The 14,208-nt window shown below is 35.1% G+C and overlaps 1 protein-coding gene across 5 annotated transcripts in view; it reads left to right on the top strand.

The window, feature by feature from the left end:
• Positions 1-14,208, top strand: part of DIAPH2 (diaphanous related formin 2) — an 873,267-nt gene that overhangs the window by 266,375 nt on the left and 592,684 nt on the right. For all 5 annotated transcript variants that reach the window (XM_019641102.1, XM_019641101.1, XM_019641103.1 and 2 more), the window contains 3 exons: positions 641-745; positions 5,642-5,959; positions 7,592-7,706. In XM_019641102.1, the coding sequence (XP_019496647.1) occupies positions 641-745; positions 5,642-5,959; positions 7,592-7,706 (538 nt within the window). The remainder of the gene's footprint in view (positions 1-640; positions 746-5,641; positions 5,960-7,591; positions 7,707-14,208) is intronic.

Genomic DNA, 14,208 nt, shown 5'->3' with positions numbered 1-14,208 from the left:
ATACCATGTGATGTCACGTATATGTGGAATCTAAAGAACAGAATAAACTAGCAAACAAAACAGAAACAGACTCAGAGATGCAGAGAAACAACTGATGGTTGCTAGATGGGTGGGGGTGGGGATGAGGGAGAAGGTAAAGGGATTCAAAAGGGCAAATTGGTTGTCACAATATAGTCACAGGGATGTGAAATACAGTATGGAGAATATAGTCAATAATGTTGATGGCTACTTTTCAGGTTTCGTTTTCTAATTGAATAAATTAAAAGTATGGGATGAAACATTTAAAAACATTAATAATTCTGAAACCTAACTTTCAATAACAAAAAAAAATATCCATTACATATGAAGATAGACTTCTTAGTTCACCCTTTAAAACTTTGTTTTGTCTTTCTTTACCTTGGGTTGGGGGCATGTCTCGTCTTTACTATAATACAGCCATAAGCAATACCCTACGCCCATCGGTAATTGTCATGAAAATAGTCAAGAGCTTATCGGTAATTGCCATGAAAATAATCAACAGCTCTGATTTTTTGAGTGACCTGGGAATTCAGGGAAGCAAGAGTCTTATTTAATACATAATGTTGTTTAAAGCTTTCTCAAAACTCTATTAATTATACATTTATGGTGGTGACCATTGCAGTTCGATGAAGAATTCATAGCTCGACAGGAAGCTCAAGCTGAACTTCAGAAAAGAGAAGAAAAAATCAAAGAACTTGAAACAGAAATCCAGCAACTTCGAACCCAGGTAATGAAACAAGATATAGACTTTGTGTCATGTCACAGCAAGTTCAGTGGTAGAAAATTATCTCGTTAGACGGAAGGAAAAAAGTGTGAGCAGAAGCAGACTTTTGGCAGTTTCACATTTTCGTTGAAATGACTCCAGATTTGATTTTCCAGGGCAATAAATCATTTTAATGTTTGGATAAAACTACTAGTTGCTTACACTGCCCTGAATAGTCTTAATGGAGTTGTGGGGGCTAAGAAAAAATGAATACTTTTCCTCCCATCTTCTGACTGCTTCTAGCTGGGCTAAAAATGAAATTAACAAAGACAGATTAACAGGAGAAAAATCAAAATTTAATGCATGCGCATGGGGAATTCACATAAGCATGAAAATTCCAAAGATAGTGAGGCAACATTGGGTATATATGACATTTTGGACAAAGGAAAAAAGTGGGGGATAGGGTCTTAGATTTCAGACTCGAGAAAGGGCGATTTACAGGTAATTGAGGAAGAGCTAACACAAATAGCAGGTAAATCCTTGCTGGACAACCCCAAAACAATGAGACACATTGAGACACATTCGGTATCTAGCTAACAGGCCCGCCCCCCTCCCCCCTCCCAAAGCCTTCCCATTTACTATACTTAATTCAAATTAGGCTTAAGTGAACATTTTAGGATTTCTTTCCTGAAGCAGGTTTTTCTGTCTGAATCTCTTGAATGGGGGAGTGAGGGGGAGGGTCAAAGGTTCTTTCTGTCTTGTGTCTTAATAAACAGCTTAAGATCAATATCTCCAAAAAGCAGCTTCAGGATGGCAAAACTTTGGTTCCCTTCAGAATATATTACATGAAACTGTTTCTGAGATGAAATTTTCATGATGATTTAAAAAATTAGATGCATAGTATTTTCTTTCAAAAATAACGTGAAAATGCGTCTTAATTTGAATTATCCCCAAAACGTTTTGAGATCTCTTTAAAACTTGACTACCCTAATTTCAAAACCCATACACTTTACATTTACGCTTACATTCCCTCTGATGAAAAGCTCCCATATACACTTAAAATCTTAATTATGGTGTCTGAACTTTAGAACTGATTAAGTACTCTCAACGCATTTTATGTTTTAAATGAAGACTAAGAAATGTAAGATAACTTCTTAACGTGGTTCAGGTGTTGGCTGATTGATTAGGCCTGTTTCCATCAGTCTACTGAACGATGCCTTCCAAGTCATCAGAGAACTCCAGATTACCCAATGCAGTGGCCCTTTCCTACCCTTAGCCTATTTCACTCACCTGTAATATTTGATCATTTCCTTTCACTAAATCTTTCTCTTTGGGCATCGTGTGACTTCCCTTTTTACATCTCTGAGAACTCAGTTTCTCTTCATGGTTTTGACCCCCCAGAATGATGACATTCCCCAGTGTTCTGTCCTCTGCTCTTTTCCCTCTCTGTCTCCTTGCACTAATATCCCATTCAGTGTTATCAGTTCAAATATCACCTTTTAGTAGGTGTCAAGTCTCCTGAGTTTGTCTTATATTCCCAGCTCTGGATGAGCTTCCCGCATGGGAAGGCTCTGCTGTATGTTGACATCTAACCATTATTTGTGGTCATCTCTATGTCCTCAAACCAGCTTGGTCTCCATTCTTACTTGTTTAAATGTTATCACCAATTTTTTTAATTGGGAAGCTGGAGTTTTCTTTGCCTTTTCCCTGCCCTTCCACCTGACACATGAAACTTGTCACTGTTTTATGTCAGTTCTTTCTCCCTTGCATCAAAGCTCCGAATCACCCAGGATCATTCTCATTACATCCTGCCTGGAATATCGCAATTGTTTCCTGACTTTTCTCCCTGCCTGTATAGTCTCTGCCTCCTCAGATTCATCCTTATTGTCAGTGGCAAATTAATCTCCCTAAAACACTGCCCTGATGACTGTCACTCAAGGCTTGAATATGTTCAATGGTTGCCTATTGCATTCAGGATTAAATAGAAATCTCCTTACCAGGAATTTGAAGGCCTTCTATCATGGGCTTCCTTATCTCCCCTTTGCAGCCGAGTGTTCTGACTGCTCCCCTAACTACAGCCTGTGTTGTGGCTAAGTCATCTTTCCTCCCTTCACATTTAGAATTGACTGTCTGCACACTTCCTTCTGCCTGCATTTCCAGACATTAGTTACAGAGATGCTAATAGGGTTTTCATGAGGAAAGCATTCCATAGTCCAATAATTTTGGTACATTTGAAATTCTCCTTTTGGAAATTCACGATACTCATTAGCATATTAAAGAGTCTGAGATGTCCTACATTGAAGAAACCTGTCTAACCCTTTTTTCATACAGTTTTCCCAAACTCATTTAACCACAGAACCCTTTATTTCAGACCCCCTATTAACATCTCCTGGGAAATCGTGTTTTCATGGAACTTAGTTGAGAAATGCTGACTTACATTATTCTCTTGTTAGAAATGCCCTCCCTTGCTCATATCTGCAAAACATATCCGTTAATGACAAGCTCAGTAAAATAATCTTTGGAAAGCTTCACCAAACAATCCATTAAGGAATTTCTGTGAACTGTTTTAAAAATTAAATTTATTGGGCTGAGATGATTAGTAAAATTATAATACATAGGTTTCAAGTGCGTGTTTCTATTATACATCATCTATATATCACACTGTTCTGTGAACTTCTATATCATTTTCATAGACCACTCATATCATATTTGTTTGTGTGCCTGCTTTGTTTCTTCCACTCGAGCATAAACACCTTCAGGACAGTTTCTTTATTTATTATTCTTATTCACAGGCCCTACGGCATCTAGCACAGGGCCTTACTTACCATTTAGTGAATAGTTGCTTATTTATTATTAAATTAACTAATCTGTAAAAGTGCAGAGTCACATAGTACTTTCTAGTGCACCCAAAATTGTGTTCAATATTAAATTATTCATTTGCCGTATTCAATTCTCAATATTCTATTGTAGCCTAATTTAATTGTTCCTTTCCTAATTGTCCATGGGAGGGAAGAAAAGGGCTGATATGATTTGATTTTTAAAGCCTGCTGGCATTTAATATAAACATTTGAGATTCTTTATTAAATTCATAAAATATGTATTTAACTTGAGTAAAATCCTATTTTAAAGTAGTAGCATTTTTGTGGTTGCACATGTTTCATATTATAAATATGATCTAATAAAGGCAAAATTTGATGTTTACAAACATGTATTACTTTCATTTTGCTGTGCACATTTCACCTTTTCAATTATGCAACAGATCCATTTGTACACAAAGTTTTTAGGGTAAATTACTAACATCTCAAACTTTTCAGAAAAATTATTTAAATTTTCCCCAGAATTTCTTGATCTCAATCAGCGTTGTAAAAATCAGACTGTTTTCTATAATTTTCCTGTGCTAAAAATAAAACGTAAAGCATTTTGCATTTTTTAATCCTATCTTTAGTTCTTTCTAATCAGGAGAGGATCGCATTCTACCAGAGGCTTGTCATTTGTGGTGTGAATGAACACTTTAGTTGTATATATGTAGATACACACATAAAAGTTCATATGCAAATAAAATATGTGGACAATGCACATTGAATAATAGAGAAACATTTTCCTGATTCTATCTATGATTGTTAATTTTTGATCTTGTAAATAGATAATCCTTTAAGTTGATTGTTCCAAAAATACGCTTCAACTGTTTACTTTATAAAGATATTTCTAAGTTTAGTTAGCACAGTTAAGGAGTCTTAGTAGGAAATTCATATTATTAGTGCAGATAAGAAGACTTGCTCTCCAAGTATAAATAACACTATACCAAGAAATTTCATTCGTTTTAAACTTTTCGTTTAGTAAATCTAATGTCATATTTTGATTACAGAAGGTGTCTGTCCATCAGTAGGAGTTTCCTAGTAATGTTTATAATAAACAACTTCACTTTTTTATTCATGTAGTTTGGAAAGTGAACCATTGTGATCAGTCATGGTTTAAAGAAAGAGCTACAAATTAATCATCAAAAAAGTAGACAATATGGACTACTGTATTCTCCTTCATCTGTTGTCTCTCATGTTAGAGAATGAGTTTGAAGTTACTTTCTGCTAGTAGAAATAAATTGTACTCTCTTCATAAACCAATCTGTGTGAATTAATTCCCCTCATGGCACATGACACCCATGTGTGAGGAGGCAGTCTGTTAGGAGACTGCACTGGGTATGAGAAGAACCACTTTCAAATCTCAATCACATTTCAGATTGTGGGACCTTTGGTTAGTCATTTAACCTTTTTTGTAGTTACAGTTTCCTCATCTATAAGCAGTGAGATAATGGTGAGATAAAAATGTGCTAACCACCCATAAAAATGTGCTACCCACCCATAAAAATGTGCTACCCACATTACAGGGTTATAATAAGAATGAAAAGAAATAATAGATGTAAAAACATTGATTAACATTAATATGCAAATGGATATTACTTAGTATTGATTATTGGTATTAGAAGACAGCTGAGTTACTGGCTCTCTGAGACAGTCTCTTTGTGTAAAGCTTATTGGCTCCAAGAGAATCAAATTTATGACCTTTTATGTATTAGTTATCTCATGTTTAAACCAACTAGTCTAACAGGCCCCAGCCCTATATAATACTTCTTTGCATATGCTTATAATAAAAGGCATTGCTTCATTATTTTGGAGGAGTGTTTCACAAAATCTTTGAGGGTGCCAACTTTCCTAGCATTAGCGTGGTAGCAAAAGTAGTCAATGTCCAGAGTTTTGAATGCTTATCAAAAATCTACGTCTTTTTTATCAACTGTTAAGGCTTTTGATGTTGCTAAGTTAAATAAGTGCATCCAATGTTAAAGAAAGCACAAATGTATACTGCTAAGTTTTCTTTGCTGCTGTATTTTCCTGTAAGCATTGAAACATTGGGTTATGTCTCTTTCAGGGACATGGACTCTCAGGTTCTTCAGGAATTTCCGGTGTTCCTCCATTGTCAGGTGTGGTTCCACCACCCCCACCACCACCACCACCTCTATTCGGAGGATCACTCCCTCCCCCTTCTGCCCCGCCTTTACCTGAAATGACTGGTTGTATACCACCACCACCACCACCACCACCACCTTTGTTTGGCGGACCTCCTCCACCACCCCCTCTTGGAGGAGTTCCTCCTCCCCCAGGAGCACCAGTTGATCTGCCTTATGGAATGAAGCAGAAAAAAGTATATAAACCTGAGGTGTCCATGAAGAGAATCAATTGGCCAAAGGTAATACTACGACTAGAATGTTTTGGCTTTGTCTAGACACAGTTGATCATTACTGTGTGAATAACTGTATTGCTAAGTGTAAGTATTCTATAATGTTTGAGAACATGACTCCTGACTCTGTTTTCTTTTCTGAGTTCACCGTCCTGTGTTCATCTTTCTGTCTGTCTAGTGCCTAGAGAATTGGAAACTCCGCAGATAAGTTGAAATTAATGTATAAAGGAAAAGGAAAATCAAAGTGAAAGTAGTCTTAGAGAATAATACATGCAATATATCATCAAATAAAAACGAATTTTGATTCTTTTACCATTTTTAACTTTAACATGTGTACTAGAACATTTGGAAATATAGTCTTTTTATTGAGCCTTTTTATCTTAGTTATTTTTGTTCCTAGAGAATGATTTTTTTCTTAGTTTTAAACTTTCAGATAGTGTTGGATAGGTGATAGTATTCAGTAGTGACATAACCTATTTTTTATATGACGTATGACAATTTTTTCTTTTGAATGTTATTTTGCTTTAATATTATCAAAAGCATGTCTTGAAAAAAGCTTCTTATCAAGATTGAAACAGCCCTCATTCACTGGGAACTAATTTTCTAATGAAAATACAATTACCTAGACCACCATTTGGGGAAATGACTCATCTAAGAACATACTTACAGTGATATCTGACAGTATCTACACAGTAAATTGGTTTGGCCAGAATAATGGTTAAATCAGTTTTAAAGTTAAGCATATACTTATGTTTTGGTCATAAAAGTAAATGAAGTGTAGATGGTTTTAGAATGTAGTTTTTTTAGTTTCTTCTTTTTTATAAATCATGTACAATCCACCTAACTATAGGATCCAAAATTTCTGTTGGTCCACTGTGTGTAAATGTAATGACGTGTTAACAATTTACAGTAGCATACAGTGTAATAGTACTTACATATCACAAAGCATCATGATTTACTGGAAAACACACAGTTCTAATCTTGGGTTTCAGTGTAGTGGCTAAAAGCCCAATTTTCTAGAGTTACAGTGCCTGGGTTTAAAACCCCATCTTTGCGATTTTCTAGTTTGGGCAGCCTCTTAAACTTTCTGGGTCTCAGTTTCCTCATCTTTAACATGGAGATAATACTAGGTCCTGCCTCAAAGGGTTAGATTAGATGAGTTAATATATCAAACCACTTAAAACAGTGCAGGGCACATGGTAGGAGGCATGTGTCAACAATTATTATGGTTACTGCCTTTAACCCAGTCAGTGAACATGGATTCTCTATGTTTACTTTGAATCTCAGTTTCCCCATTTTTAAGAATCCAAGAGTAAGTTGAGTACATAAAAGTTGGGGAGGGATTTACTAAATTATTTTTAAGGTTCCTTCCATAGAAATTTTTTTTCAGTTGAAGATTTTTTTAAAATGTAAATTGCTATGTGGCCTATTGCTATCATGTACCTTTTCTATATACTGATAGAATTCTGTGACTTTCTCAATGATTATTTACTTAAAAGTGTTATTTTGATAGATCCTAACATTGATTTATTAGGTAGATGAATAAAGGAACTGTCATTCAACCTTGGTTAAAGTGAATTCTTTGAAAAATTAAATATGCAGTAATACCTTAGAAACTTATCTTTCTTATTTTTGTTTCAGATTGAACCCAGAGAATTATCTGAGAACTGTTTCTGGTTAAAAGTTAAGGAGGACAAGTTTGAAAATCCAGATCTCTTTGCAAAACTGGCACTGAATTTTGCTACCCAGATAAAAGGTACCTTTTATTTTTTAAATATGAATTATTTATCCTGATATACTGAATTTGGTGCTTTGCTAAAACTTCTAGTGATGTATACATGTCATCTTTCCACATTGGACAGAGTCAAACATAAGTAGATTAACATATTAAGTGTATTTACCCAGCAATTAAAGAAGGACAACTCTTTTTTCTTTAAATTTTCTTTTGCCTAAATATTATTATACATCTGAAAATGTGGGTTTTATTTTTATTGTTTAATATGTGAGTTATACTCCCCGATTTTAAGGTTAACATTTTTACTAAGAAGCAGAGGAGATGCATTTGTTATTCACCGTGTAAGAGAAAATAATGTAACAGAATACTAGTGGCTCAGAGTTTTCATGATATTGGAATGAGGTTGGAGTCATAGTGCTTAAATAGTTTTTCCTCTTATATTTGTACTACTTATCAATTTGGTTTTCCTAGTAGGTTTTATAGTTTTTTTCTATGAGCAGATTTTTCCGGAGTCGATTCAAAATCTGGTACCTGATCAGTATATTTGACTGATTTGATAATAGAGTACCTTGTTTAGGATTAGATCCTTAGCCTCTTGCGAATTTCACACATACTTTTGGTGTTATGTAGGTAACGTCTCAAGCTCATAAACAAACATTATGGTTTGTGAATTTTTGGTATTTTGTATTAACATTACTACTGTACTAATTATTGCAGCGTTGGTAATTTAGTTAAGCGTAGGATTTTTTCAGTCTGAATGAATCTTTACAACTAAGAAATTGATGCATTCCATATACCCATGCCGTTGAAATTAGCACCTTTATCATAAATTTGACTCATTTGACACAACATGCCCTAGCATATGAAAATGTGAATTTTGGAAGATTCAGAGGGGGGGGGGAATTATTCCTTTTCAGCCCTTCTATCATATCTCGCACACTGGAGGTCCTTGTGCTGTATTTGTTGTTACTTGTAGATTGAATTTCACACACACACACACACACACACACACACAGACACAGAGAGAGAGAGAGAGAGAGAGAGAGAGAGAGAGAGAGAGAGAGAGAGAGAGAGAGAAATCTAGGGGCATTAGAGTACTCTGAGGAATTTTGACATTTAAAAAAATTCCTGTCATTAGGTCTTTTTTTTCTTCTTATTTGCTATTGTAGACCTCACATTTAAAGGGTTCTTCAGTGACTGCTGAGATTACTATTTATTATAATCACTTTTTTAAATTGAAAAAGTAAAACATGCTCATATTAAGGTATTCATGTAGTAAAAAATAAATGCATGGTAAACATATCTCTTCAATTCCAGACTTACAGCTTTTTCCTCAGAGAGTACCACTCTTACTAATTTCTCACATTGCCTGCTGGAAATAGTCTATACTTCTAGTCGCGTATGTGTATTGATCATTTTTTTTTCTGCTTCTTGCTGTTTTCACTTTATGTTCTTAGATATTATTCCATAATAGTTTATGTTTATCTACTGTGTTCTTCTCACATACTGCACAGCATTCTGTGATCTGGGCCTATTTTAATTTATTTAATGGGTACCCAATATGGTTATTGAGATTAGTTCTAATCTTTCGCTATTTCAACCAATGCTTCAGTGAACATATCTTTGTGCACATAGGATCTATCTGTAGGATAAATTCCAGAAGTGAAATTCCTGTATAACATGCTATTATATTTATAATTTTCATAGATAATAACCAAATTGCCTTTCAAAGAATTTGTGTCCATTTATAGTAACACCTAAAATATTTATGCATATCTGTTTCCCACAACCGTTGCCCATCTCAGAGGTGAACATGGTAATCATCCATGGTAAAATTTTTACTTATTAAATTTGGAGTAAAGTTGAGCTTTTCTTCTATTCATAGGCAATTTAAATTTCTTTTTTCTGTGAACTTTTCCATCCAGTTCATTTGTATTGAGCAGTTGCTCTTTTACTTATTGATGTATTTGTATTGAGTTCCCACAAGAATCATAGGTTTCATAAAATTTAGCGTTAGTCTGGACTGTAGAAGTGACTCTATTTTACAAATGAAGAAAGTGAAGTATAAAATCCATTAGAGAGTTTAAAAGGTAGTGTGGCATAATGGGAAAAGCCAGAGGAAATGGAGTCACACATATCTGCGTTCCAGCTGTGCTACTTGTAACCTCTGAGACTGAATTTTCTCATCCTTAAAATGAGTAGACTAATGTTTACCTAGTAGTGTTGTGAGAATTAAATAAGGTTATATATTTAAAGCACCCAGCACAGTGCTTAGCATAGCAGGAACTCAATAAATATTAATTCCCCTTTCCCTTTCATTTAACATGCTGTTGTGTGTGTGCGCACACATGTGTTTTGTTTTAGTTATTAACACTCAGTACAACTGTTAATTCAGCAAGACAATTTCCTGCTCTTCTGAGCAGCGCTTGGTAGAGCCAATCAGTTACAATAGAAGCAATTCTTACTGTGGCTGCTAAAACCTAATGAAACCAAAGTAAAACGAAACAAAAAAATCATACAAAGGCTCTCATGCACTCGCTGCCAAGAATACTGCATTTCTTCCATGCCTTGTAAGTCTGATTCTGTGAATTTTCTGTGCAATACTACTATGACTTCTTTCCTAACGAATGAGTACAGATTAGGTCAGTAACACCTATTAGTACCGTTACTTTTACTAAGATTTATTTCTTAAAGGACATTTAAAGGAACAATTAAGCATCATAGCATATTCCAGACATGCATAATGTAGCCAAAACAAATTGAGATGCTACAAAACTGCTATTTATTTTCATACCAGTTAATACCTATTGATTGATCTTACTGTAATATCTGAAGTTCGTTGTCACTCACAGTGCCTTGATTTACAGTTCGGTCAATAGGTGGCAGGATCAGTAAGAAATCAGCAAGAGCCTCCCCCTTGTCCCCTGGTATTTCTAGCTCTGGGGTGTCCTTTTCTTCCCCATTCTGCTGTTGCTGGCCAGTCACTCAGCTACATTCCGGAAGGAGTGACAATCTCATTGTTTCTAAGACCTATTTCCAATGCTCTTAGACGCAGTGTTCTAAAACCTCTCTGAATATCTTCCTACTGCAAGAGCTTTAGAGAGCTCACGGCTCTGTGTGCCCGAAATACGTTGTAAAGCATTACTGGTCTGTGTTTTATGAAAATGTTTAACTTAGGAGTTTAAAGTTGCTTTGGATTGCTAAATAGGAAGTTTTAAAATACTCTAGCTCTGATACCTGTAATATTGAAATGTGTAAATAAATATTTCATATGGGAGAGTACCATTAAATTACACTTTCTATTCGCATTCCTTAGACTCATAGAGAAATTTATTTTTAATTTTCCATTATAAACCAAATTATTTTAGGAGAGAATGGATCCTCAATTCATTTAATTTCTATTTGTAGTGTTCCCACCATGTGCAAGGTACCATACTAAGTCAGAGGGCGAAGAATGAATAAGGTCTTTTTCTTGTACCAGGACACTCATCACTTAGTGAATGAGAGAGGAAGAGGTGCACTACACTTAATCAAGTTTATTCAAGATTAACACAGATGTTTTTTAAAAGCTATAGCAGCACAAAGTAGAAATAGTTAGTTTTGAGTAAGGCAAAGGGAGATCACAGAGGTGGTATAATTTGAGCTGGGCCTAGAAATATATATACTGGGTGTGCCCAAAAAAGTATATACATTTTAAGAGATGTTAACACTTTGGTCCATGTTGCTGAAGCAGTAGTTCACAGCAATCAGAAGTATCTGGACACTGATGGTAACCACTTTGAGCACCTTTTATAATTGCAGAAGTCAAACATGACTTGAATTCATCTTTTGTTATCAGTTTATATTAATACAGTTTTTTCCTTTCTTAAAATGTGTATACATTTTTTGGCACCCGCTGTATTTTTAGTTTATTGGAGTGACAAAGGTTAGTAAAATTACATAGGTTTCAAGTGTACAATTCTATATACATCATTTATATATCACATTGTGTGCCCACCACCCAGAGTCAATTCTCCTCCCATCACCATATATTTGACCCCCTTGACCCTCAACTACCACCCCCTCCCCCTTACCCTCTGGTAACCACTAAACTGCTGTCTGTGTCTGTATTTGTTCCTTTGTTTGCCTGTCTCGTTCCTTTGTTACTTTCACTTTTGTGTCCCACATGTGAGTAAAGTCATATGGCTCTCGACTTTTTCTGTAGATATTTTAAGTAGAATTCTAATAGGGGAAGAAAGAAAGAAGGCATTCTAGGCAAAGAACACCATTAGCAAAGTATGGGGGTAGGGCAGTCAAGTGCATACTGTGTTGAAAGCATAGCCTGTGGGTTGGGACTTGGGGGTGAAGGTGGTACGGTGAACTTCACACTGAGGAAATGGGGTTTTGTTCTTTATGCATTAGGGGCCCAATAATTTCATGATTAACCATTGAGCAGGTATTTGGCAGACAGATAGGTAATGGGGATTCACAGACAGGCGATGGAGCATTGATTGCGAATAACTACCAGTAGGCAAGATATGATGGTCTCCTGACCAGAACGAATTCTTAATCTCTGTATTCCCATGCTTATAATTCTTAGGTCCTTCTTGCAAGCCATAATGTGCTATATGACAAAATATATCTCAAAATGCTCTTTAGATAAATGCAAAAACAATTACATATCTATTTAAGAGGCAACTGGAAAAGGCCCCATTAGTACTTTTAAATATACATCATACCTGAAGCTGTTAGAATTTGTATGTGTGTATTAGTTTTATTTATTATTTGATTTGATATTTGGCAACAATAAACATCAAGGCTGTAATAATAGTGTCATTTTCCTTAAAAATCTATAGTAATTATAGATAATAGTGATGTTATAGAAGAGTTAAAGTAATGATGGCTAATATTAACTAAACTTGAAATAATAATAAAATATGTGGGTTATAACTGCTAATTCTAATTAGAATTTCTAGGGTTCTCTAGAGGCTTCAGGAAGAACAAAGAGTGTGTGTGGAGGTTGTAAGCAATTCTTGGTTTTAATGTTGCTTGGAGGAAATATGAGAAATAAACATGAGAGGTTAATAAAATTTAGCTTCTTCAATAATACATTTCTGTAGTACAATTTAGCTGTAATAATAACTGAACATTGAGGTGTTATAAATATTTCAAATGAATATAAATGTTATTTTGCAATGCTTGAAATATTGGGCACATCTTTAAAATCATGGTGGAACTAAGTTTGAAGATGTTTTTATGTAAAAGCACTTTTCCTGTGGGATCATACTTAAATTGTGTTTCTTAGTCTTATAATCAGCTGGCTGCTTTTGAAGATACCCAGTCTTGTTTGCCTACTTAATACAACCTTCTGTATTTAGCAAAGCAATGAAAAAACAAAAGAGTGGTAAAATCTAATTCATCTCTGTCTTCGTAATACAGAAATTCTTGGAATTGACTTGAAAATAATGAGGTGTCACTCTCAGAGTACACACCCCCTATGAGATGGTGGTAGAGTGTCCTGAGAGACCTGGTGTCCTAATTTGTCATCTTAATCACACAATATGCATGCTCAGCAGTGTAAGCTTTAATATGGAAAGAACAAACCAAGAAGGCTTAATTCTTTCAGACAGCCAACTAAAATCCATCCTTACCTGTGTACAGTCTCGTCATTTTTATTATATCTAAATTCTTTGGATTTCTATATGTAAGCTAACTGATTGTCTATCACCTTACAAAGGTTTTAAAATCGGGAACATTTTAAGTGTTTTTACGTACACGGACACATACACATATTTCCAGTTGTCCTCTTTTAGCATTGAAAAATCACTTCTTTCTGTAGAAGAGCAAACAAAGAATTTGTGGGCCAGAGACACGTGCCATCATTTAATTGTAAGAGTCCATAACTGTAGAGAGAAGTTGAGACAGTGCATTTTCAGCCTTCTAAATGAGTAGGCTTCAAAATGGCGTTACCTTTACATATTGTTGACGGTGTGGCGATTGTACTGCTCACTAACACCATTACTAATAACAATAGTTGCAATCGTAATTAGAACAACAATAGGAATAATAGCACATTTATTAAGTACTTATTCTGTTCCAAGCACTGCGATAAGCATTTTAAATCCATATCTCATTTAGCCCTCACAGCAATCCCAGGTACTCTTATTATTGTTTTATAGGTGAAGAAACTGAGGCTGTGGGAGATTGATTATGCAGTATGTCTTGTTTACATAGCTAATAAGTGACAAAGCTGAGGTTTGAACCCAGGTTTGTTCTTCATCACTTCCCTGTGTTGTAATCACTTCCCTGTGTTAATGGCTTTTATGCCCTTAGTAATTTGTGCATTTTGTTACCTAGTTAACTGATCCCTTTTTAATGCTATACATTCACATATATTAAATTGTGAAATGTGTAATCCTAGTATCCTGGCACTGAAGACAGTTCTTTTTTTTTTTTTAAAGATTTTTAAAATTTTTTATTGGGGAATTGGGGGGATGGGAACAGTGCTGGGGAATTGGGGGAAGGGGAACAGACAAGTTGCTGT

Source organism: Hipposideros armiger, unplaced genomic scaffold (genome assembly GCF_001890085.2).
Source record: "Hipposideros armiger isolate ML-2016 unplaced genomic scaffold, ASM189008v1 scaffold_56, whole genome shotgun sequence".
Lineage (NCBI taxonomy): Eukaryota > Metazoa > Chordata > Mammalia > Chiroptera > Hipposideridae > Hipposideros > Hipposideros armiger.
The sequence above is the reverse complement of the archived record's forward strand: the minus strand, read 5'-3'. Positions and strand labels throughout refer to the sequence as shown.